The 26,778-nt window shown below is 40.1% G+C and overlaps 1 protein-coding gene and 1 non-coding gene across 7 annotated transcripts in view; both read right to left on the bottom strand.

Annotated features, from left to right (window-relative positions):
* ANAPC1 (anaphase promoting complex subunit 1) overlaps window positions 1-26,778 on the bottom strand; it is a 108,726-nt gene that overhangs the window by 55,550 nt on the left and 26,398 nt on the right. For 5 of the 6 annotated variants that reach the window (XR_011569176.1, XR_011569175.1, XM_019969609.2 and 2 more), the window contains 10 exons: window positions 25,393-25,483; window positions 25,229-25,294; window positions 21,086-21,220; window positions 19,587-19,724; window positions 18,955-19,015; window positions 16,832-17,019; window positions 11,889-11,963; window positions 6,087-6,355; window positions 3,079-3,170; window positions 2,124-2,272 (listed from right to left, as the gene is read on the bottom strand). Coding sequence is in view for 4 of the 6 variants with exons in the window: in XM_019969609.2 (XP_019825168.2) it covers window positions 2,124-2,272; window positions 3,079-3,170; window positions 6,087-6,355; window positions 11,889-11,963; window positions 16,832-17,019; window positions 18,955-19,015; window positions 19,587-19,724; window positions 21,086-21,220; window positions 25,229-25,294; window positions 25,393-25,483 (1,264 nt within the window). In the remaining 2 variants the exon portion in view is untranslated. The remainder of the gene's footprint in view (window positions 1-2,123; window positions 2,273-3,078; window positions 3,171-6,086; window positions 6,356-11,888; window positions 11,964-16,831; window positions 17,020-18,954; window positions 19,016-19,586; window positions 19,725-21,085; window positions 21,221-25,228; window positions 25,295-25,392; window positions 25,484-26,778) is intronic. The other variant, XM_019969608.2, reaches the window with a different exon arrangement.
* On the bottom strand, window positions 20,666-20,770 carry LOC139186041 (U6 spliceosomal RNA). Its single transcript, XR_011569610.1, has one exon. It is a non-coding gene; the product is annotated as a U6 spliceosomal RNA (small nuclear RNA).

Raw genomic sequence — 26,778 nt, 5'->3', positions numbered from 1 at the left:
GACATTTACCTAGTCCAGTGATATCTGAGACAGGAGACAAAAGATCTGGTTCTCCTATAAGCCTGGGAAAGCCCCATCTCAAGAAAGGTCCACAGAAGACCTCTCGGCAGGCTACTCCAGTATAAGGGAACCAAGGGACGTTATTGTGAAGGAGCTTACCTTTATCGGCACCCTTTGGTTCTATCTGAATCAGCTCTGATCTTGGATTAACTATGTATTAATAACGTTGGGTTAATTTTTTTTAATAAAAATTATTTCATTAAAAAAAATTCAAGTAGGATTTTTTGTAGCTATGGACAAGCCAATTATAAAATTTAAAGGAAAAGGCAAAGGAACTAAAATAGCTAGAATAATTTTTAAAAAGAAAAGTAATGGAAGGAAGAGTCACACTGACCAATTTTAAGACTGACTATAAAGCTACAGTAATCAAGAGTCTGTGGACCACAACACAGGCCAATGGACTAGAATAAAAAGTCCAGAGACAGACCTACAAATACGTCAACTTATTTCTGAAAAAGTGCAAAAGAGAAAGAACAGTGTTCCCAACAATTGATGCTAAAAAAAAACTGATCATTCAAATGGAATAAAAATTTCAACATAAACCTCACATCTGATTTAGAAAAAATTAACAAAATGGATCATGGATCTAAATATAAAACTGTAAAATTTCTGGACAAAAACAGAAGAAAATATTTCTGACTTGGTTAATGAGTTCATAGACATGACACCAAATGCACTATCCATACAGAAAAAAGTGGATAAACTGGCTGGATAAACATTAAACATTTGTGCTCCACAAAGGAAGCGCTACGAGAACAACAGGACATGACGAACCACAGGAGAAAACGCTTCAAACCCACGTATCTGACAAAACCCCCTACGCAGGCACATTCAAAATATCACTAGCCATTAAGAAAATGCAAATTTAAACCACAGTGAGTTATCACTGCACATCTATAATGAGAAAATTTACAAATCACGACAATACCAAACACTGACCAGAATGCGTGCAGGGAAACTGGAACGCTCACTCACTGATGGTGGAAATACAGATACATGAAATTAATGAATGCTTCCTTCTTGGAAGAAAAGCTATGACAAACCTAGACAGTGTATTAAAAAGCAGACACATTACTTTGCCAACAAAGGTCGTATAGTCAAAGCTATGGTTTTCCCATTAGTAATGTACAGCTGTGAAAGTCTGACGATAATGAAGGCTGAGCACCAAAGAATGATGCTTTTGAAATGTGGTGTTGAAGAAGACTTTTGAGAGTGCCTTGAACTGCAAGAAGGTCCAACCAGTCAATCCTAAAGAAAATCAACCCTAAATATTCACTGGAAGGACTGATGCTGAAGCTGAAGTTCCCATACTTTGGCCACCTGATGCAAACAGCCAATTCATTGGAAAAGACTCTGATGCTGGGAAGAAGGCAAAAGAAGAGGGTGGCAGAGGATAAGATGGTTAGATTGCATCGCTGACTCAATGGACATGAATTTGAGCAAACTCTGGGAGACACTGAAAGACAGAGGAGCCTGGCCTGCTGCAGTCCATGGGGTCGCAAATAGTTGGATACAACTTGGCAACTGAACAACAGTGACAATAACAGAGACTCTGAAAAACAGCTTACAGTTTCTTAAATATATTAATCTTATATATACTTGCTATATGGCCATCAATCCCACCTCTGGGTACCTACCCTAGAGAAATGAAAACTTTTGTTCACACAAAAACCTAGATTTGAATGTCTACAGCAGCTGTATTCATAACTGCTTAAAAACTGGAGTCAACTCAAGTATCTTCAGTGGATGAATGGATAAACCAATGTGATATATATATCCACACAACGTATAGCCAACACTCAGCAATTAAGTGCAATGAATTGTTGCTACAGCAATACTTGAATGAATCTCAAAAGCAGGAGGGAATTTTCTGAGGGGGTTGATAGAACCATTCTGAATTCTAATTATGGGAGGGATTACATGAACTCAACATTTATTGAAATCCACAGAGCAATACACAAAATGGGGGGGAAAGGTAATTTTTCTATATGATAGTTTTTCACATTACACTGAAAGTTAAAAAGCAAAAAACAAACAAGTTTGGCAACACATTGAATACATACCAAGACTACAAGTCTGCCACGTTCACATATTCCGGGGAGGTAAGGATAGGGGGGCACTCCTTCCCCCTTCAGACAGGAGCTCACCCACTGATAAACACTAGGTGGCTCAGGAGTGAAAAATGGCGGGTACTGCATAGATCCCGTTTGACCTTCAGAAAAAGATGCAAGAATACACTAAAACAATACTGTTTTAATTCAGAGGAAAGATTATCAACAATGCCTGTCATTTGAAAACAATCAGAGTAACATTTTTTCCATATTCTCCAAAATGCTTCATGTTTTCTGCCACAGTAAGTATCTGATCACACATGTGGAATTTAACTAATATTTTATCTGATCCTGGATGGAAATTTAGCAAATTCTTATGTTCAAGGCATATAAAGAATGTCACCAAAATTTTCTGCCCTAACTCTAATGATGAGAAAAGACAAGACACCCAGGATTCTGCTCTGTTTTAACAACTGGGCCCCAATCTAGAGTCCGTTTAACTCAGGGTCCAAGACAATACAATGGCTATGAAACTGTTCTGTGTCTATACTGTTCAATACAGCAAACACCAGCCCCACATGACCGCTGAGCACTTGCAATGTAGCCAGGGCAACTGAGGAAATGAATTTTTAGTTTAATTAACTAAAATAACACACAGTGGGTGGTTACTAACTGGACCACACAGGATAGCAAAGCATCCTTGGCACTGGAAGCTCTAAGCTTTTGCAAGGCAGAACCTTGGGGATGAGTAAAATCCACCCCCCAACCCCCCACACTGAAGAAGCTATGGCTTACTGCAAGTCAGAGATCAAACACTACAAACTAAAATCTGCCCTGCCTGGTGGAAAGACACTATCCCTGATTTAGAGGTTAACAGTAAGAAATATATCCTCTGCTATTTACCAAGAAAAACACAAGCAAAGGTCAGTACACTGTTGAGAAAAATCTTTAACAGCAAAACACTTACCTTGGTCAATTGCGCACACTTGTCCAGTAGTTCTGACAAGTGTTGGGTAGTCTCTATAGTAATGATCTATGTAAGGCTCCAATTTTAAGTCTCTAAAACAATGGAACATATAAAAGGAATTAACAAGCAAGGTATTATGGCATTCTCCTCCCAAACAGTTAACAAGACTCCTCAGTTGACCTTTTTAATTTAAAACATTTCTTTGGAGAAAGAAGACAACCACATCTAGAGTCTCTGTATTTTATTTCTGGACTTTAAAGTGCCCAGTATGACAAATGCAACCAAAACTCCTTCTGCTAGATAAATTTTGAGGGTAAAATTGCTGTGAAATCTGTGGTCCAATTTCTCCTCTGTTAATTTATTAGATGTGTGATCTTCAGGAAGTCAACTTTCTGAATCTCAGTAATTTTTCTTCTAGAAAATGGTGAAACACCAGTCAACTCACCCTCAAGCTTTTAAGATTAAATAATATGTATGAGAAATACCTTATAAAGTGTAAAACATTATACCAATTTTACCTATTTCGAAGAGCCATGATTAGGGTTTGAAAATCATTTCATTACAAAAGTATCTTCCTCAAAGTAATGCTTTGTCATTAAGAGAAACTAACCATCAATTAAAACTGCCGTGTCTCAGAAAAGAATTTCAGTATCTCAAGGAAGGCAGCATAAATCAGAAAATATACTACAACCTTAACTCAGAGGTTGGCATTTTAATTCAAACTTAACTTTATCACCAAGGGTCACAAAGGCTCAAACAAGACCTAAGTATAAACATTTTGAGTTCAGTGCCAAACACAAGGTGCTAGAAAAGACTGTTAAAAATACCATCAGATGGCTAACAAACACATGAAAAGATGCTCAACATCACTCATTATCAGAGAAATGCAAATCAAAACCACAATGAGGTACCATTTCACACCAGTCAGAATGGCTGCGATCCAAAAGTCTACAAGCAATAAATGCTGGAGAGGGTGTGGAGAAAAGGGAACCCTCTTACACTGTTGGTGGGAATGCAAACTAGTACAGCCACTATGGAGAAGAGTGTGGAGATTCCTTAAAAAACTGGAAACAGAACTGCCTTATGATCCAGCAATCCCACTGCTGGGCATACACACTGAGGAAACCAGAAGGGAAAGAGACACATGTACCCCAATGTTCATCGCAGCACTGTTTATAACAGCCAGGACATGGAAGCAACCTAGATGTCCATCAGCAGATGAATGGATAAAAAAACTGTGGTACATATACACAATGGAATATTACTCAGCCATTAAAAAGAATACATTTGAATCAGTTCTAATGAGGTGCATGAAACTGGAGCCTATTATACAAAGTGAAGTAAGCCAGAAAGAAAAACACCAATACAGTATACTAACGCATATATATGGAATTTAGAAAGATGGTAACAATAACCCTGTATACAAGACAGCAAAAGAGACACTGATGTATAGAACAGTCTTTTGGACTCTGTGGGAGAGGGAGAGGGTGGGATGATTTGGGAGAATGGCACTGAAATATGTATAATATCATATATGAAACGAGGCGCCAGTCCAGGTTCGATGCACGATACTGGATGCTTGGGGCTGGTGCACTAGGACGACCCAGAGGGATGGTATGCGGAGAGAGGAGGGAGGAGGGTTCAGGGTGGGGAACACTTGTATACCTGTGGCTGATTCATTTTGATATATGCCAAAACCAATACAATATTGTAAAGTTAAAAAATAAAATTAAATTTAAAAAAAAAAGAAAAAAAAAATACCATCAGAACAGTCTTACTGTGGATCCACTACAAGAGCCTGAAAGATACAGGGAAGACAAGACTGGGACACCCAAGGACCAGCAAAGAGAACCAACATCTAGTAAATGGCACCTGTTCTTAAAAACGAACTTGAGCGGCTTCCCTGGTGGCTCAGTGGTAAAGAGCCTGCCTGCCAGTGCAGGAGACACGGGTTCCATCCCTGGTGCAGGAAAATCCCACATGCTGCAGAGCAAATAAGCCTGTGCACCACAACTACTGAGCCTGCGCTCCAGAGCCCAGGGGCCTCAGCTACTGAAGCCCACACACCTAGAGCCCAGGCCCCACAATAAGAGAAGCCCCCAAAACGAGAAGCCTGCACAGCAAATGGAGAGTAGCCTCCACTCGCCACAACTAGAGAAAAGCTCAAGCATCAACGAAGGCCCACCATAGCCAGAAATAAATAAATCAATAAAAATTTAATGGTCCACCCTAAAAAAAAAAATTCCCCCCCCCCCCCCAAAACTTAAGCATGTTTCCTCATCACTGGAACAGGGATTGGAGTACCTACTTTGACAATTTCTACATGTAAAGTACAGTTTTGTTAGTTTAAACCCTGACAGCTCAGTTGGTAAAGAATTTGCTTAAAACCCAAGAGACTCCAGTTCGATTCCTAGGTCGGGAAGATCCTCTGGAGAAGGGATAGGCTACCCAGTCCAGTATTCTTGGGCTTCTCTTGTGGCTAAGCTGGTAAAGAATCCGCCTGCAATGCGGGAGACCTGGGTTTGATCCCTGGGTTGGGAAGATCCTCTGGAGAAGGGAAAGGTTACCCACTTCAGTATTCTGGCCTGGAGAATTCCATAGACTCTATGGTCCATGGGGTCACAAAGAGTGGGACATGCCTGAGCAACTTTCACTTTTAAACACTATTTGAATCTAAGGCATCATTGTAAAAACAGCAGGTGTCATTACAGACTTTCCACCACAATCATGGTGTCAAAATGAAAACCAAGCAGGTTATCCTCACTGTGTAACACACTCTATTGCCTTTTCCACTCATCTGAGGACAAAACCCTGCAACCCCAGCCTAACCCATGGCCCTTACACAATGGATCCCTTCAAACAGTTCTGTGGCTTATGGAAAATGCTCCTTTTTGTTGAGAAGGCAGAATTCAGAAATTTATTTGCAAGGTTCCTATTTGACATTCATGGCCAAGAATTAAGTCATCTAATGACCTTTTTGAAATTTCTAATCTATAAACAATATTTACCTTGCCAACTGGACGAGAAGTTCAACAAGTGAACGAACCCCTTCTCCCATTAGAGTGTTCAACTTGAGTTCCTCATAGACCAGGTGAAGAACAAAAAAAATTGCAGGTATGTGAGTGAAGAGAAGTGTAGAAGAGTCCAAACTGAGATTCTGGGAAAAATCCTCATCTTTCATCTGTGAAACTTCCAAAGGACTCAAACACAAAGATCTGTTCAAGAGATGAGACTCAACATTCTGGTGGTAGTCTGAATTTAGTAAATATTCCCAGTCCTAAGAAGAATAAAAAGGATATTAACTTTCTAAATAATTGTAATGTCACCATTAAAGAAGAAGATCAAATTCACTTAAAACAACTCAAGTTCCATTTTCACATTGTTAACATTATTAAAAAAAAAAAAAAAAACCACAATGCTGAAAAATTGAAACCAATACCTAACAGCTAAGCAATTTCCAAGTGCCAGGAATAAATATTAAGACAAGCCACCTTTAAAAACCACTTGAATCATACCCTTTTAAGGAAGAGACTTTAGTAGAAGAATTCTACTACTTAAGCAGAGATTGAAAGAGAAAAATTTAAGATTATTTTGGCAATGTCTCATGGGCCACAAGAAAAGGAAAGCCTAGAAGTGTAGAGAGGCAGGTGTAGGGACCACTAGACTGATTTGGGTTTGGGTAAGAGGAGAGATCTACTTGAATCCAGCTGATATACATGTATTTCCATGTTGACAAGATGCTGAGGCCAGTAACATGCCTGATAAGCAACTGAATTTTATATATGAACTATACTACACTTTACAACTATTGAGTCTATTTTAGTTTCTACTTTATTTGGGGGATGGTCTTGATCCCTGTCTCCTGTACAATGTCATGAACTTCCATCCATAGTTCATCAGGCACTCTATTAGATCTAGTCCCTTAAATCTATTTCTCATTTCCACTGTATAATTGTAAGGGATTTGATTTAGGTCATACCTGAATGGTCTAGTGATTTTCCCTACTTTCTTCAATTTAAGTCTGAATTTGGCAATAAGGAGTTCATGATCTGAGTCACAGTCAGCTCCTGGTCTTGTTTCTGCTGACTGTACAGAGCTTCTCCATCTTTGGCTGCAAAGAATATAATCAATCTGACTTCAGTATTGACCACCTGGTGATGTTCGTCTGTAGAGTGACACTGTACAGGAGACAGGGATCAAGACCACCCCCAAGAAAAGAAATGCAAAAAGCAAAACGGTTGTCTGAGGAGGCCTTACAAGTAACTGAGAAAAGAAGAGAAGCGAAAAGCAAAGGAGTGCGGGGAGCGAGCTCCGCCCGCGGCAAAGGTCATGAGGAAGGAGGCTTGGCATACGCAAAGGCAGGATCGAGCCTCAGGAGTTCCCCTGGAAATTCTCGAGCATCTACCCCCCAAACCAGAGTCTGCCTACTTTCTGCTTTGTGCTTTCGCCTACACCTCTGACTTTAAGGGGGGCTGTCCCCCACTACCTCTCTCTGAAAAAAGAGTTAGCTTACAGCTCCAGTTAATAATTCCTGGGTGTGACAGTGTTTCAACCTACAAACACCTTTGGAAGTCCTCTAGCCTGCCTGAATAGGTTTTTCCGGCCACATGTGATTGCTCAGAGCCTCCCAACTGTGAGAGGCATGAGATGTTCTAAACTGTCTAAATACAGATTCCTCTGAGCGGTTAAAAGATTGATTAGAAATTGTATTGGTGAAGGGATTTTCACTTCTTGGGCCAATGTTTGCTGCTAAGTTTCCATATCCCTTACCTGCTGTGTCCCTGGCAGTGTATTGATTAATATAATTGGTGTAAGTAGTAGCTTTAATGTTTGTAACCTGGGACCCTTGAGTTAATTCTTTTTCTTGTTATAGCCCACCACACCTTTGCTCTGTAGGAATGCAACTTTATCTAATGCTTTTGGAGGGTGGCTCCTGACCAATCACCTTTAGAGAAAAATAAGTTTTCTGAAGAAAGGGTCTTAAAATGTTAACAGGCCTCCTGGCCAGAAGATGATGCAAATCACCTAAGCTTTTGCATATGATAAGTTTGCAGGAAGAAAGCTTGGCTTGCTGCATGACTCTACCCCTTCCCCCATTATCCTCTATGCATAACTTAAGGTATAAAAACTACTTTGGAAAATAAAGTGCGGGCCTTGTTCACCGAAACTTGGTCTCCCCATGTCGTTCTTTCTCTCACCTCCTGGCTGAATTATTCAGCCTCTTTTCTCCACTGAATTTCCTCACTGAGCTATCCTTATTTCAGCCTCTTTTCTCCACTCAATTTCCTCACTGAGCTATCCTTATTCTATTACTCTTTATATCCTTAATTAAAGTTTAATTAAGCAGTCGTTTCCTGATCCGTCCCTGCTTTGAATTCCCTGGATCCACCAGGGCTGGACCCCGGCAAAGGAGAAAAGGAAAGATATACCCATTTGAATGCAAAGTTCCAAAGAATAGCAAGGAGACATAAGAAAGCCTTCCTCAGTGATCAATGCAAAGAAATAGAGGAAAACAATAGAACAGTAAAGACTAGAGATCTCTTCAAGAAAATTAGAGATACCAAGGGAACATTTCATGCAAAGATGGGCTCCATAAAGGACAGAAATGGTATGGACCTAACAGAAGCAGAAGATATTAAGAAGAGGTGGCAAGAATACACAGAAGAACTATACAAAACAGATCTTCACGACCCAGATAATCACAATGGTGTGGTCACTCACCTAGAGCCAGACATCCTGGAATGCGAAGTCAAGTGGGCCTTAGGAAGCATCACTATGAACAAAGCTAGTGGAGGTGATGGAATTCCAGTTGAGCTATTTCAAATCCTAAAAGATGATGCTGTGAAAGTGTTGCACTCAATATGCCAGCACATTTGGAAAAGTCAGCAGTAGCCACAGGACTGGAAAAGGTCAGTTTTCATTCTAATCCCAAAGAAAGGCAATGCCAAAGAATGTTCAAACTATCTCACGATTACACTCATCTCACATGCTAGTAAAGTAATGCTCAAAATTCTCCAAGCCAGGCTTCAACAGTACATGAACAGTGAACTTCTAAATGTTCAAGCTGGATTTAGAAAAGGCAGAGGAACCAGAGATCAAATTGCCAACATCCGCTGGATCATCGAAAAAGCAAGAGTTCCAGAAAAACATCTACTTCTGCTTTATTGACTATGCCAAAGCCTTTGGCTGTGTGAATCACAACAAACTGTGGAAAATTCTGAAAGACATGGGAATTCCAGACCACCTGACTTGCCTCCGAGAAATCTGTAGGCAGGTCAGGAAGCAACAGTTAGAACCAGACATGGAACAACACACTGGTTCCAAATAGGAAAAGAAGTACGTCAAGGCTGTATACTGTCACCCTGCTTACTTAACTTATATGCAGAGTACATCATGAGAAACGCTGGGCTGGAGGAAGCACAAGCTGGAATCAAGATTGCCGGGAGAAGTATCAATAACCTCAGATATGCAGACGACAGCACCCTTATGGCAGGAAGTGAAGAAGAACTAAAGAGCCTCTGGATGAAGTGAAAGAGCAGTGAAAATGGTGGCTTCAAACTCAACATTCAGAAAACTAAGATCATGCCATCTGGTCCCATCACTTCATGGGAAATAGATGGGGAAACAATGGAAATCATGACACACTTTATTTTGGGGGGCTCCAAAATCACTGCAGATGGTGACTGCAGCCATGAAATTAAGAGATGCTTACTCCTTGGAAGGAAGTTATGACCAACCTAGACAGCATATTAAAAAGCAGAGACATTACTTTGCCAACAAAGGTCCATCTAGTCAAAGCTATGGTTTTTCCTGTAGTCATGTATGGATGTGAGAGTTGGACCATAAATAAAGCTGAGTGCCGAAGAATTGATGCTTTTCAACTATGGTGTTGAAGAAGACTCTTGAGAGTCCCTTGGACTGGAAGGAGATCCAACCAGTCCATCTTAAAGGAAATCTGTCCTGAATATTCATTGGAAGGACTGACGCTGAAGCTGAAACTCCAATACTTTGGCCACCTGATACAAAGAACTGACTCATTTGAAAAGACCCTGATGCTGGGAAAGATTGAAGGCGGGAGGAGAAGGGGAAGACAGAGGATGAGACGGTTGGATGGCATCACCGACTCAATGGACATGAATTTGAGTGAGCTCCAGGAGTTGGTGATGGACAGGGAGGCCTGGCGTGCTACAGTCCATGGGATGGTAAAGAGCCGGATACGACTGAGCAACTGGACTGAACTGAAATAGTTTCTACTTGTGATTTATTGTATTGTGTTGAGACAGTCTATGGTTGTATTGTGTACAGTTGTATTGTGTTGAGATAATCCATGGTTTCTTCAGAACTTGGAATTTATTGGTGTTTCTGTCAGGCTTAATACAGTGTATTATTCTAACTTAAAATTCTTGCAATAGACATAAAACCAATCATAAAAATTAAAATTTATAAGTCAGACAACCAAAATAAAAAACTCTTCTCAGCAAAAGATACTGTTAAGCCACATAGTGGCAGAAAATATTCCCAAAACACACATATGACAAAGAACTCACATCTAAAATATATAGAGAACTTTAGATCAATAAATATTTTTAAAATCAAATTTACACCTGAATAGAAACTTCACAAAAAGATATGTAAGTAGCTAATAAGCACGTGAAATAGTGCCTAACGTGATGAGTCATTTGGGAAAAGCAAATTAAAACTACTTAGAGAAACTACTTTGTACACACTCAAATGGTTAAAAGGAAAAACACTGACAGCAAATGTTGGCCAACTCATGTACTGCTGGTCAGAGTATAATACGGTACAATCAATCAGAGACCAGCAACAACCCAACTCATGTACTGCTGGTCAGAGTATAATACGGTACAATCAATCAGAGACCAGCAACGACCCAACTCATGTACTGCTGGTCAGAGTACAATACGGTACAATCAATCAGAGACCAGCAATGACCCAACAAGTGCACTGCTACGTATTCATTTAGCCAAGAGAAATGAACATACAGGTCCACAAAGACTAGTTCCTGAATGTGGGCACCAGCTTCCTTCATAATAGTCAAATAATGGCAATACACATCCGCAGAAGAGTGACTATAAAAACCCGGTATAGTCATACTACTGTCCCAATAAGGTACAGACTACTGATATCTGCAACATCGATGAATCTCAAAAGCATTATGCTGAATGAGGGAAGCTTTACACCAAAGACTACATACTATATTATTTTACTTATATTAAGTTTTAGAGTTGGCAAAACTAACATATGATAGAAATCAAATCAGTGGATGCTTTGATTAAAAATGGCTCAAGAGAACTGTATAGAATCACAGAAATGTTTTGTCCTTAACAGCAGTGTGGATTACATGAGTGTCTATATGTCAAAACTGATCAAACTGTAAATTTAAGATCTAAACATTCCATTTATGCAAATTATACCTTAATTTTAAAAGAATGTGTTGAAACACAAGAATATACCCATGGAATCTGATATGTTTGAGAACTTAAAGAAACACTGCATAGTAAATGCTGTCACTTAAGGTAATGAATTGGCAGTAAAACATCTATAAACTCAAAGTTATAACATACAGCACTATGTATGTTTAGTAATTTTAAGATGATCATTAAAGAGAAAAGTAAATAAATAATCAGAAAACTTGACAGGCCCTATCCTTCAAAATAACTGTCATTCAGTATTAAAATAAGCAAAAGCTGTTATAAATATGCACAAATCAACACGAACACCACAAATATGGGGGACTGGTACAAGTATCCACAAATTAATTTGTATCAGCAAGAAAAAACAATGCTTACATCATCAGATCCCGTCTCAGAAGGCCTTGCCTTTTTGGGTGCAATGACTGGGGAAAGTGATCCTTCAAAGTCAAACTGGAAGATAACCCCAAAAGAGAAGAGAAAAATCATGTAAATTTATCACTTACAACAGATCAACTTAAAGGACTCAGTAATCAGTTCTACCAATTATGGAAACTGAGGAATGACATCAAATTTCTTTCTCTCATCTGGAAAAACATGATACAAACACCTTTCTTCTAGGGTCATTGTGAAGATTAAATGAAATCATCTATATAAAGCATCTAGTCTGGTGCCTGGGCTCATAGGTTCTGCAACAGTAGCTTCCTTTCCTCCTCACTTCTCTCATGACATTGATCTTCACTCCATTGGTAGAACAAGGACCATTAGTCATATCCAAAACACACCCAGTCTCAGAGAATCAACCCAATGTTAGCCAAATGTCAGAGCTAAGCAAACATACATTTAGACATATATTTGGAGTCTGTCTATAGTGACAGCCCAACAATTCTCTGGCAGAAATGGGTGCTCTCCAAAATCTGAGTTCTCCTCTTTCTTCTGGACCCACAGCCAGGCTGCTGTATCCCAGGCCTCACAGTGAGATGTGGCCCTGTGACAGTGACTATCAATGAGAGTGGACGTCATCAATGCCAGACTAGTTCATGAAAACCTCCCATGCGTGCTCCCCTACGCTCTATCCCTCGCATCTGACTGGGTGGTGTCAACTCTAAGGTGATCTTTGAAGCCTCAGGTTGAAGAGGACAGATGCTCCATTAGCCTGGGTCCCTAATTAAACCATGTGGCCTGTTTACCTGCTAAGCACCGTTAAAGGAACAAGATACACATTTCTGTTGTGTATGCCACTATATCTTTCAATGGCTTTCTGTTATAATAGCCTATCCTAATACAGTTACATAAAAGCAGTTTTCTAAAAGTTCAGCCTAATCCAATTTTCTCTGGCATAACCTTAGCCCCTTCTGCTACTTTGCACAGTCACTGAACTATTAGTTCTTCAATCATAACCGTATAAAAGGAAAATGGTCTATTTTCCTATGCTATAGAAACCTACATATTTATCAATCTCATTCATCTGAAAGTTGATTTATATATAAAAACTAAACGTAAACAGCAATATTTAAAACTGAATATTTAAATATAAAACTGAATAAAGTTAATTTTAGAACTGATCAAAAGAACAGGTTTTCTTATGAAGTATTCAAAGAAAACAGCCCAAGAAAAAGACAAAACACTGTATGATCTCATTCACTGTGGAATCTGAAGTGTGACACAAATGAACCTACCTACAAAACAGAAGCGACTCACAGACACAGAGAGCAGGCTTACCGCTGCCCAGGGACGAGAGGAGGGAGGGGTGGACTGGGAGTCTGGGGTTGGTGGATGCAAACTATCACATTTACAATATCGAAAGGACGAGGTCCTACTGTACAGCACAGGGAACTATATTCAATGTTCTGTGATAAACCATAATGGCAAAGATTTTTTTTTAAAGAATGTATTAAAAAACACACAAAAAAACTGAGCCCAACTTATATACAATATTATCAAAAAACAAAAATGACAAGAGTAAAATCAAAGCAACAAATGAAATGATTTTACCTGAAACTTTAACCAAATACAGCATGCATACACATACACAGTCTAAGTCCCACAATCAGAAAGAACACCCCTGTTATGGTTGTCAAATTCATTAAGACCTGGAGTTATGGGAAAGAATAGTGGAAACTGATACAGATACCTTTCTGTCACACATATGGATGTTTCATTTTCATTATTTTAATATGTCACTGCTTAGCCAACCCTGTTATATAATCCTGTGGATCACTGACCTTGATCTATCATAATCCGACTACAAAATATTCATTTATCTGCTTTCTCCTGGGACAGTCGATTCAATGGGAGGAACTATCTGTCTTGCCTAATGCTTATCTGAAAAGCCTGGCTTCATGCTTCGCCCACAGCAGGGACTCAATATCTGATGAAAATATGAGCATCCCAAAGGACAGAACAGTTAACCTCAGATGCAGCCACTCACAGAACCTGTGAACCAAAAAGAAACATCATCTGGCCCAGAGCCGTCATTTAACATCAGTAAATTCAGGAAGGCCCAAAGAAATTCCAGAGTCACATAGCTGGTCATTGGCAAAAATTCTGTACTCTTTACTCTCCACCCTATTACTTTACTGAAAACAAAGAGGATATATCTGGACAAAACAAAATAAAAACTATTTGCCACTGAGGACCACTTCATCCTGAGCTTTCACTGTAAGGACAACCAAGACAAGGTTTAACTATGCAGTCATCCAAATAAATGTCAAAGCAACTCAGTCTCAGGGCTCATTTCCTTGTTCCTTCTCTTAGGGCTACCACGCAACAAATCAGTCAGAGTCAGATTCTTCTTTACAAAAGAAATAAGCAGCTGTGTACTCGGTCCTCTCTACAACAGGAAACATGAGGGGCTACTGGCCCTCTGCGAGAGAATGAGGCACAGTGATGTGGATTCATCAAGTCCTGCAGGACAGCAACACGCAGAAACTACAAGAAGCTGAAGCAGATTTATTCATATGTAGAAACCTTCAGTTTCTGTAAGGCTCAACTTTTTCATATTTAGTAAAGAATGGAAAAATCTGGACTGAAGTAGCATTCACGCAATTGTTTGGAATAAGAAAACTGTCTATTTTCCCAGTAAAACTTTTCCCAAGGAAACTGCAGAAGGCAGTTCTTTCATATGATATAACATATATAAACTCTTAAAAACAATACTTCATTTAGTTGGACAAGGGCTTTCATTCAGCACATGTTCACTAGGCATCCGTCCTTGCCCGGCACTGCTATTTACCTTCCTAATGGGAGCAGAGACACACAAAATAAGTAAAATATACAGCATAGCATATTTAACGAGTGCTAAGAGAAAAATAAAACAGGTAACGAGTATAATAAGTGGGAGACAAGGGATAAGTACAACTCTACACAGAAGAGACACAGCAGGCTGCGCTGAGGTGACACCTGGCCAAGGCCTCAGCTCGTCTTGCCTGATGAAGGCATTTTCTCCAGCGTGCATGTGTGCTCAGTCGGGTCTGACTCTGAGACCCCATGGGCTGCAGCCCACCAGGCTCCTCTGTCCATGGGATTTCCCAGACAAGAATACTAGAGTGGGTTGCCATTTCCTTCACCAGGGGATTTTTCCGATCCAGAGATCAAAGCTGCATTTCCTGCATTGGCAAGAAGATTCTTTACCACTGAGCCATCTGGCAAGCCTACATTTTCTCCAGAGGGAAGAGCAAGTGTGAAGACCCTGAGGTAGGAACATGCTTGGACACGTTTGTCCTTGTTCAGGACAAACAATGGAAACCAGCGTGCTGGAGACAACGTGAGCGAGGCAGGGATGAATCAGAGGTTAAAAAAAAAAAAAATTGGAAAACCCATCCCCATTTACCTATATAGAAATAATAAAAATTCTGAGTTGGCAAAGGTTCAGCACACCAAGAATAATCTGGGTGGTGAAGCAGGCACTTTTAAATGACATTGGTGAGAATGCTGATTGGACAGACAGTCCTTTTTGAACATTATTTGACCCAGTAATTCCTCTTTTAAGGTTCAATTCTTGAGAACTGACTAGAGATCTAAAGATTTGTGTATAGAAAAATGTTACTCAAATTACTCATAAGAAAAAAAACTGATTCAGCAATGTTCAATTATTAGCTATTGGGGCTTCCCTGGTAGCTCAGATAGTAAAGAATCTGCCTGTAATACGGGAGACCTCGGTTCTATCCCTGGGTTGAGAAGATCCCCTGGAGAAGGGAATGGCAACCCTCTACTCCAGTATTCTGGCCTGGAGAATCCCATGGACAGAGAAGCCTGGTGGGCTACAGCCCACGGGGTCACAAAGAGCTGGACACAAGCAAGCAACTAATACTTTTACTTTTTCACAATTTTGACAAAGCCATATTGTAGCCTATTATGAGAACAATAATCGGGGGAGGGAGGTTGAAGACTTTTTAATATGGGAAATTTTCATTGATATGATGTTTATGAGAAGCAACAATGAAAATGTTTACAGTGGTTATCTCTTAGTATTATTTTCTTTTTAAGCTCTCCATTTTCCAAATTTTCCTCAGTAAGCACGTATACTTTTATAATGAAGAAAAACAATGACTTTTTTTTTTAATGGATTTGCTGGTATGAAACCCAAATGTATTGACAGGTACAGCTGAGTTACCTAGGGAAAGGTAAGTGTGATGTAGAGTGATTTCTTCAGAGTGAACCAGGCAAGGCTGTCCTGGGAAAGACCTCCAGAAGCAAAACGAAAACACCAAGACTGAAGTCCCTACCCTGCTGATTTGTAAATAACCTATGAAGGACCTGTAAGAAAGTTTCTCGGGAGGGAGATGAGGAGCTTAGTTTGTATCATTGACAGACTAGATATTTAGGCTAAAGTACTTTAAATCCCCTTCAAAATTAAACCTTCCTCACAGACCAAGCAATAATGTGGAAAAACAGAGCCTGGGCCTCGAGAAAAGAACATTAAGCCATGAGTCAGAAGATACACCGTAGGCCCAGTTTAGAGATTTCTCTAGTCTGTGATCTCCTTCTGACTCAGTTTCTTCATCAGTAAAATCAAGACTACTCCTACTAATCTAAGCATAATTTACACCCATGTTACAACGATGAAATGAGAAATAACAGTCAAAGTGGTTTACGTTATAAAAACAGAATGATTCTAATTACAAAACATTATCATTAAAGTACTATTTGACTTACAATGCATAGATACGATAAGCCTTAGCATTATTCCATTTTGATGAATAAGGTATGCCTATTAGTACACTGGCGTGTTACATACTCTGAATGTTGTGTTACCAATTATGCAAACATTACACTGATAACCGTGTATCTCAGGAGGAAAAATGATCATATGTACTCACATTTCTTGTCCATGCTAAGCGGTCTGTGTTATAACCCATCATGTTCATGAGACACGTCACAAATAAGTTCCATTCTGAGTGATCACTGGGCCCTCCTGGGGCACTGTGGACACTGTACCACTTGACGAGCATCTGAACCGCTATTTCTTTCGGCAGAATGAACTTAATCGCTTGCAAACAAGTTTGTACTATTGAAAGCAAAGATTAGTTTTAGTATGCTTTCTAGGCATGCATTTCTTTTCCCCTTTTACTACGGTTTTTAAATCACTGCTATATAAAGGTCAAGCGCTATGAAAAGGGAACTGCCATTAAAGAGCTGGTGGGACACAAACCTGACCTAGCCAGTCATCTGAGTCTGAATTTAACAGGGCTTGTGAGAGGTCTCAGAGCAGTGTTTTCGTCATCAATTTAGGGTCAGAAATAGAATAACCACATAGCCCAGGTTACCTAAGACAGAACTGACTGACATCTGTGGCCCCAACAGCTTCCCATTTTTGCTCTCAAAAATGTCCTAGTTTGGGCAATGAATTAAAGATCATTCTAACAAAACCACACAATTTCTACATTAATAAATTCATATAAAATATTGTTTCAATACTTCAGTAAATCTAGAATAATCAATACATACATCCTCAAATAAAAACACTCACCGAGCTTTAAAATATGCTGTAAATGATTAAACATTCTGGTTAACCAAAGCTTTATAACTGTTCATTATTTCTGACAGCCCTGTTTCTATGGTGTTTTACATGCTCTCTGTCTTAAACAGATCAGTCAATACCATGTAGTCTACACCTTTCTTAATGGCTCGATACCATTAGTACGACAATCAGTTACAGCACTGCGCTGTCACACAGCGACTCCCTCAAGGGGCAAGGGCTATGGCTATGAGGAGGCCTAGGTCTGCTTTTAGCAGGAAATGGCCCCGACCTGCAATGTTTTTGTATACCCACATAATCTCTTTAGAGGATTTTTTCCTTCCCTTCCCAAATTCACTGTTACCAGGGCCCATCCTTAGCAGTATATGCTTTTTCTCATCAATTTGCTATGTGTGTGCACACACAACCAAGGCTGGAATCAAATGAAACCAATGTCAGAAAAGCAAATAACCAAGTTTGTCATGGTTGAATCCAAAATCAGTGTAAACCAGATACCGACTGAGGTGCTGAGGAAGGTTTTATCAAGTACAAAACCTTCTGTGCACGAACTATGTGACTTCTATTTGCTCCTGCAAGAGTTAAGATTTCACTTTGTTTTTATTTATTTTAACTAATCCATTAATTGTTTTTATATATTTTGGTTAGGCTTATACTTCTTGAGATCACTGGCTAAATACCTTTTAGAAAAGCAAGGCAGCTCCATACCAACTCAGAATATCATCTACCACACTGATGAAGAGTACTTCCTAAAATGAGAAAGGCACTCCAGCCCACTTGGCAAATTCCAGAGATCACAAAATCTGCCAACATTCTGCACTGGAAGTTGGATTTTGAAACTAACAGACATCCTGAATTTTCTTATATCACACAGGCATTGTTTTCTTAACTTACATTTGTTGGCAAATCTTTTTGATTACATGGTTTTCTTTATTCTACGTTCAGAAATATTCTCCACCTAGTACTTTCCAAATTGCATTTCAATAATTATTCAAGCAGACTCTGATTTTATCAAAATACTTCTGAGTATATTTTTGCTAAAATGTTAAGTTTTCCTCAAAGGCAATTATGTTAATTTCTCAATTATTCTTAACAATTGAGAGATTATTTTTGGATTAAAAAACATCAAATATGCCAAAATCTGTTTTGGTTGCTTGGGCTTGTTTCTCAGACTTTCTTGCAAGAGGCGTGTCCATATGCTGTAATCTCACTGCACAGCTTCCTCCCCCTGAGAAAGCTCACAGAAGTGGAACCAGCACGTGCTCCCGGGCCCCAGCCTTGGCGCACACACGGATGGGCCATACACAGTGCTCGGCGGCGCGTCACCGCTTCTCGGCGCAGGAAGAAGGCCCATCCCGCGGCTCCAAAACAGCAAAACGTTTAAAGCCTCAATTACTAATGTACATCAGCAATTACTCCAAATCAAACTAAGAACACATGAACGTGAGGTTTGATCCTCAACCATACCTAATTCAGAGGTGGCAATTTCAGGAATAGTGATCCTCACCATGGAGCCATTACTCAGTTCCTAGGGAGAAGATGGAAACAAATAAGGGCAAGTGAATAGAATCTGTTCATTCTAAATCTCTGGATGTCTAAAAAATAGCTGATGCTTAGCAAGACTGTTTGCCTGTCAAAGAAAAATGCAATAAAATAAATGAAAAATAAGTAGTATTTTCAAACAGAACTGAATACTTTGAAATTTCAGACACAACAAATGTGCTTATTTGTAAAACATTAACAAAAACTCTTATCTTTAAACAAAGTGGCTAATTTTCATATAGACACTAAGAGTCACCATCACCAAAAGTCTCACTTTTAACAACAAAAAAATTGTCTATATTAAAATTGAACTGAATGAACAAGCTTTGTTTCCAATACACTTTTTAATAATATAAAAACTTTAGAAAAAAGTGGGATGAAACTACTTTAAAGAAAAATAGGGCAAAAATATGATGTATTACAAGTGCTTTTAAAAAACCACATGGAATATTTGTCTGCACTTTTCAGACAAAACTCTGCATTCTGACAAACTTTACATGACAGCCATAATTCTTGGAAAGCTATTCTACCTTTTAAAAATAAATGTGCACACTTACTAGCGTTACCCTGTTACGGACAGGGTCTCTTATAGAATGAATGTAAGTCCCAAGCTGTTGGAAAGTACAATCCTCAGTATAGAGAGAATCATGAAGCTTTGAAGAATCCCTCAGTTCTGGAACTGGGGACACCAGAACCTGTACAGGGTCATAAATACAACACGTGAAGCATTTTTGAGAAATTAGGATGAAGAAATTACATGTCTTTTTTGCATATGGTTTAACAATTATACACAATGATTTTACACCATTCTGTTATAAGTATGACTAAGTAGCCTTTCCCAAGGTCCCCACCAAGAGCAGCTATAAAAAGTCAATAAAAACAGGACATCTAATCAATGGCACTGGAGAGTTGTGGAGATAACCTGGACTTGAGGGGCCAAGATCAAAAGAGAAAGGAATCAAAAGTAAGTGGCCCCACAGTTTAATACCACTTGGGATCTAATACCACTTGGTCTATCTTTAATCCCAAGATAAACCCATCTAAAACACAAATCCTAACATTCTTAACTGCAAGCTCTAAAACCTACAATGTCCTACTGACTGCATTCAGAATGAAAAACCTTTTTATCCTTTATTCTTTAAGAGCATGTCAGGTGGAGTGTAAATACTAGCTCTACCACTTATGAGCTGTATGTTTTCAGCTAAGTAACCTCCTTGTATCTCCATGTACACATTTGTAAAACAAGGATTAATATTTTCCTAATAAAGCTGTTTTAAGGGACTAAATGAGTTAATACACATATAATGCTTGGAACAGTATCTAGTACATAGATAATACTAGAATATCCCACCCCTTGCCCTGCCTTACCCAACAGACCACATGGATTTTTAAAAGTATTCATTCATTCCACAGACTTGTTGAGTCTTAACTTGTATGCCAAGAGGTGGAGGTACAATTATATGTTAGCAATGTTCTGCACTGACCTGCCTCCATGCCCACGCCCACGGGATTCCTCTTTACCCGAATGCCCCCTTCCACCTGCAAATATTCTATTTGTCCTCCAGGTCCAAACCAAGTCAGACACACCTCTCAGAGTTCCCTGTGCTACAAAGTAGGTTCTCATTAGTTACCTTTTAAAAATACGGGACGTTTCACGAATTTGTGTGTTATCCTTGAGCAGGGCCCATGCTAATCTTCTCTATATCATTTCAATTTTAGTATATTGCTGCCAAAGCGAGCATTAAATTATGATTTCTTAAAACAGACAGTACATCTGATTCACACAAGTAAATTGTGAGATCCCTAGATGAAAAAGAATGCATCCCTCTCCTCACTGCAGCATCCTCAAAAAGCACCTCACACATCACAAGGGAAATCACTGCACATTTACCGAGTCATTTGTGTTTGAAAATATTCATATTCTACAAGCATTAGCTAAACTTCCAATTTTACAGTTTTTAAAACAGAAAAAAAGTTAACCATGGAAAAAGCTAGTATTTGACCCAACTTTTCTAAAACACTATCAATTTTTGACAACACCTACTCCCCTTCTCACCTCATCCAGGGATCCAAGCAGCTTACTCAGAGGGTTAGCAGTAGTAACGCCGTCAAGCGGGGTGCTGGGCCGAGGCATCGTGTTGGACATGGTCAGGGAGGGAGCTGGCAGCCCCGGAATAAAAACCTTCCCCACCTGAAAGAAATGTAAAAATATGGGGAAAAAATATTAGCTTTCATGTATCATGTTCTTGAATGAAACATTAAGGCATGTAAGCATGTATTTCTTTTGCTATTTCAAAGTTTATGCTCACCACACACAACTAAAAACAGGGAGAATTAAAATTTTAATCACGTATCAAATTCCACCATCCAACTACATACAAACATCTTGACATAATTCTCTTAGTCTGATTCCTTCTTTTCATTACTAAGAACTTTTTGAAGGCAGGAAACAGGGGATATGTTAATACAGTTAAGACATTAAACAAAATGCAAGTATACCACACACTTTTCCACCTTATTGGACGTAAAGGCAGCAGGCACATTAAGCTTTCAGAGATTATAAACATCAGTCTTATTACTAAGTTGCCTGCCAGAGAGAAAAAAGTGTCATTTATGTCTTGGGGCCAAAAGATATTAAGCTGAAGTGACACTCAAGAAATTAAACCCAACCTAGTCCAAACTGTGCTCTCCAGCTTGCAATCCATCACAAACTCTCAGACACTTCTTCCTCAGGAAACCAGACATAAACTTCTCACTGACCTTCAAAGAGTGAGTCAGCAATCATGCTAATCACTCTTTCTTTTAACCACCCGTACGATTCTCAGAAAAACAACACAGAAGTTCACGTCCACACAGTCTGAAAACTTTTTTTTTAATTTATTTTTAACTGGTGGCTAACTGCTTTACACTGTTGTGTTTGTTTCTGTCATACACTGTGAATCAGCCATAAATATACAAATGTTCCCCCCTCTTGAACTCTCTCCCAACCCCCTGAAAACTCTTGATAAGACTAAAAGGATATTCAGAACTAAAGTTGAATTTTAACAATATACATATTTATGTATATGTACATAAATATACTATCTGAATACACTACCTGAAAACTGATAAAATTACATAAGTTGTCCAATAAAATCCTTAGGAATAAAAAATAAAAATGACAGTCAGAACTAGCATGTGGAGGTTTTTAAAAAAAAAAACAACATCAGCAACCACCCCTCCAGATCATAAAAATATGGAATAAGCGCATTCTATGCTATTACTCCCACTAACTACCACCACCACAACAGGATCTGCATGAATGTGTGATACAACTAGCTAAGGGCTGTAGAAGGTGAGGAACGCTGACAGGCTGGGGGCCTGAGAACCAGGAATGAAGTATGAACCCCCTACCTTTCTGTTTTCATTTCTCTACCTCTCTACTTGAGCTGCCCTGGTGGCTCAGATGGTAAAGCGTCTGCCTGCAATGTGGGAAACCTGGGTTCGATCCCTGGGTTGGGTAGATTTCCTGGAGAAGGAAACGGCAACCCACTCCAGTACTCTTGCCTAGAGAATCCCACGGACGGAGGAGCCCGATCCCTGGGTTGGGAAGATCTCCTGGAGAAGGAAACGGCAACCTACTCCAGTACTCTTGCCTGGAGAATCCCACGGATGGAGGAGCCTGGTAGGCTACAGTCCACGGGGTTGCAAAGAGTCGGACACGACTGAGAGACAAAACCAGGCCTTGCACTCTTGAGGGGCCTGCAACCCAGAAATGCTCTCAGGCACAGAACAAAAGAGATCCCACGAATACCCTGCTCTTTTTGCCAAAACTTGGTCAGGAAGAGTGGCCAAGCAGGGAACAACCACATTCGCCACATCTGCCCCACTTCAGTCAAATACACAAAACTAGCCACAGCCCTGGTGCTGGCCCCATCCAGACATGTGGATGGAGATGAGGGGCAGGGATCCACCATCCCACCTACGGGGACGAGGCAGCACTCTGCCCCGGCACAAAGCCGGGAGGCCAGGCCTATCCTCTCTGAGCCTCTGCTCTGCAGTAACCAGGCAGAGTGGCCTCCCCGCCAATGGCTCTGCAGCTGCAGAGACTGCAGACCCTGCTCTCACGCCAGGCATATGCCCCTCACACCTCCCCACACTGCAGCAATGGTCAAGGGGGAGGAGCCTGGCTCTCATCCTTACTCTGTAGGAATAAGCTGGCCTACCTCTTCCCACCCTTCCTCCACAGACTTCGGGTGGAGCACTCCATTCCAGCCCCACCCTGCAATAACTAGGCAGTAGGGAGTGAGGAGAGGGATGGGGAGGAAGGAAATAGAGAAAAGGACTTTCTAAATAAGTGCATGAAATCCTGGGCGGGCCTCTCAGTGACCCCTGTGTGACTGACAAAGACACAGTGAAATATCTGAGAACTAAACACCATTTAGTTCTCAAACTGGCCTCGAGGTAGGGTGGAAGTTCAAGCACACCACAATTTCATCATGGGAGCAGACCCCCAAAAAAAGACCCAATCAGGAAAGGAGTAGCTTAACAAGCTAGAGAACTTTTAGACAATAATCAATCTACCCCAGACAAACACTGAGGAAAAATACTACCGCCTGTGAACAAAGGCCAGGTGGGAGGCTGGACCTCCATTCTCACCTGGCTCTAATGAGGCACTGATTTGGGGGAAAAAAATAGTACTTTGGATTAGCAATAATGTAATGAAGACTGGGGCTTCCCAGGTGGGAAGCTAGTGGTAAAGAACCCACCTGCCAATGCAAGAGACGTAAGAGACGCAGGTTTGATCCCTGGGTCGGGAAGATCCCTGGAGAAGGAAATGGCAACTCACTCCAGTGTTCTTGTCTGGAGAATCCCATGTACAGAGGGGCCTGGCAAGCTGTGCTCCATAGGATCGCAAAGAGTCGGACATGACTGAAGCACTAACACTAAAGAAGCTTTGAGAATTCACACACTGCTGGAGGCAAGGAGTACAACCTTGCAACCTTGATACAACCTACACTTTGGAAAACAATATGGCATCCCCGGGCTAAGTTGAATATGCATATATTCTAAAGACTAGGAGATACATGTTTTTTAAAAACCCTTTTAAGCATTGTTTATCAGAAGAAACAGCGGACACAACAAAACAATCCTCATGGCTGGTAAAGTTCTGGTGTACTTATGCAACGGAAAACTGTGTAAGAGTTAGTCAACAACAGCTTTGTGTCTACAAAATATATCTAAAAATATTCAATAATATGATATTGAGCAAAATAGTCAAGTCAGAGAAGAGTATACGGTATGTTTCATTTATATGAAAATTCATACACAAAGAAACAACTTATTCTTTAGTGATATAATTGCAAAAAGTAGGAACAAAAAACCCGGGACTGATTTATGGCAAGAAAAGACACTGTCTACCTCTGGGGGATGAGGATGACAGGGGAGAGAACACCAGGAGACTAAAACTATGGGCAACATCCTACTTCCTAACCTGGGTAGAGGGCATATGAATGTTCACTTCATTATTCTTCAAATTGTGTGTATTTAAGTGTCATACTTTACACGTGTAAAATTTACATCGTTCTGTATATAAATTTCACAACTGTTTAAAAAGAGACAGCCAACATACTATATAATATACATTTAACGTAATGCAACTTTACTAAAGCTCTGAAAGTTAACAAACCTGACCATACATTAATTTTAAAACTACAATCTTTATAAAACTTCAGTTAACCTTTTCTCCTTTTATTAAAAAATAATTTATCTACATTCATTGATGCTACCGCAACTACACTGTGTTCATAATGCCAATCCATCTAATGACCATGAGACCTAGACCTCCAAGTTGCTGTTGCTTAATCGCTAAGTCATGTCCAACTCCTCTGCAACCCCATGGACTAAAGCCCACCAGGATCCTCTGTTCATGGGATTTCCCAGGCAAGAATATTGGAATGGGTTGCCATTTCCTTCTCTGGGGATCTTCCCGACCTGGGGATCAAACTTGCATCTCCTGCATTAGCAGGCTGGTTCTTCATCACCACCAGGAAGTACTCCAAATAAGGTTCAACCTAAACCCAAGGGTTCATTTTCAACTCTTATAGAAATCTGCCAAATTCCAGTCATGAGGTAACAAATTTTGAATACCAACTAACACTAAAAAATAACAATTAAAGAAGCAGTCCTACGACAGCCTGGGGTGCTATGTGTTACTTACCCGCACCACCCCTGTATACAGCACCAGGTTTCCACTGCTTTCCAGGACCAGCATAGTGTCTATCTTCTTGAAAAAAAAAAAAAAGCAAAAAAATTTTTTTTCCAATTGTGCAAATTATAAAGTATAAAGAGTTTCAACTTCTCAAGAAATATGCTTGCATTTACCTCCACTGGCGCTGCATCCTTTGCCTGGATGTTGGTGACAGAGCCGAAGATGAGCTGCGTTTTATCATTACTCTCTTGAAACTTTACACATCTAAACATTCAAATTAAAAAACAAATATACTATTGATACATGCAACAAACCTGTACTTATACTTAATTCAAGGGTATTAGGCTGACTGTTAAACGCCCATTTCAGAAGGTTACTTACTGTTGGGTTCCATATTATAACATCTTCAATGACAAATGACAAAATTACAGAGACAGAGCAGATTAGTGGCTGCCAGGGACTGCGGCCAGTGGGAGGTGGGTGTGATGGGCATGCTTAGCCACTCAGTCGTGTCCAACTCTTTTGCAACCCCATGGACTGTAGCCCGCCAGGCTCCTCTGTCCACGTGATTTTCCAGGCAAGAACACTGGAGTGAGTTATGATTTCCTCCTTCAGGGGATCTTTCCGACCCAGGGATCGAGCCTCTGTCTCCTGCATCTCCTGTGGCAAACGGGTTTCTTACCAGTGAGCCACCTGGGAAGTCCAGGGTGTGGAGTATGTGACTCTAAAGGGTAGCTAGCATGAGGGAGATCTGCGAGGTGATAAAGAAGTTCAGAATTTCGACTGTGGTGTCTACACACAGCGACACGTGAGAAAACGTCACTGAACCACACGCACACGCACACGAGCACATGTAAAGCTGACGGCTTGAACAAGGTCTGTGCCCTGTACTGCTGTCAGTTTCCTTGCTTGGGTAACGCACTGTGGTTGTGTAAGATGTTACCTCTGGGGACAAGTACTACATTACAACTTCCTATGACCTGTAATAATTTCAAAATTAAAGGGTCACTACATTGGCAAATATATGAATACATATTTCACCTAAGAAGATAAACAAATGGCTAATAAGTGCATGAGAAGATGCTCAACATCTTAAGTCATCAGGGAAATGCAAATTAAAACCACTTCAAACACACCAGAATGGCTACGATCAAAGAAAATAACAATATCAAATGTTGTCAAGGATGAAAAATTGGAACACTCAAAAATTGCTGGGCGGAATGTAAAATGGTGCAGTTTAGTTGGAAAACAAATTTGGCAATTTAAAAGCTGCCAATGAGTCCTCTTTCCAGCATCTTTCCGTGCTGCCAGAACGGTGCACATGAGTGTCCTGGCTGAAGCTCTCAAGAGTATCAACAATGCCGAAAAGAGAGGCAAACGCCAGGTCCTTATTAGGCCATGCTCCAGAGTCATTGTCAGGTTTCTAACTGTGATGATGAAGCATGGCTATATTGGCGAATTTGAAATCACTGATGATCACAGGGCTGGGAAAACTGCTGTGAACCTCACAGGCAGGCTAAGTAAGTGTGGAATGATCAGCCCCAGATTTGATGTGCAAC

This window comes from Bos indicus, chromosome 11 (genome assembly GCF_029378745.1).
Source record: "Bos indicus isolate NIAB-ARS_2022 breed Sahiwal x Tharparkar chromosome 11, NIAB-ARS_B.indTharparkar_mat_pri_1.0, whole genome shotgun sequence".
NCBI lineage: Eukaryota > Metazoa > Chordata > Mammalia > Artiodactyla > Bovidae > Bos > Bos indicus.
This window is presented reverse-complemented; position numbering and strand designations above follow the sequence as displayed.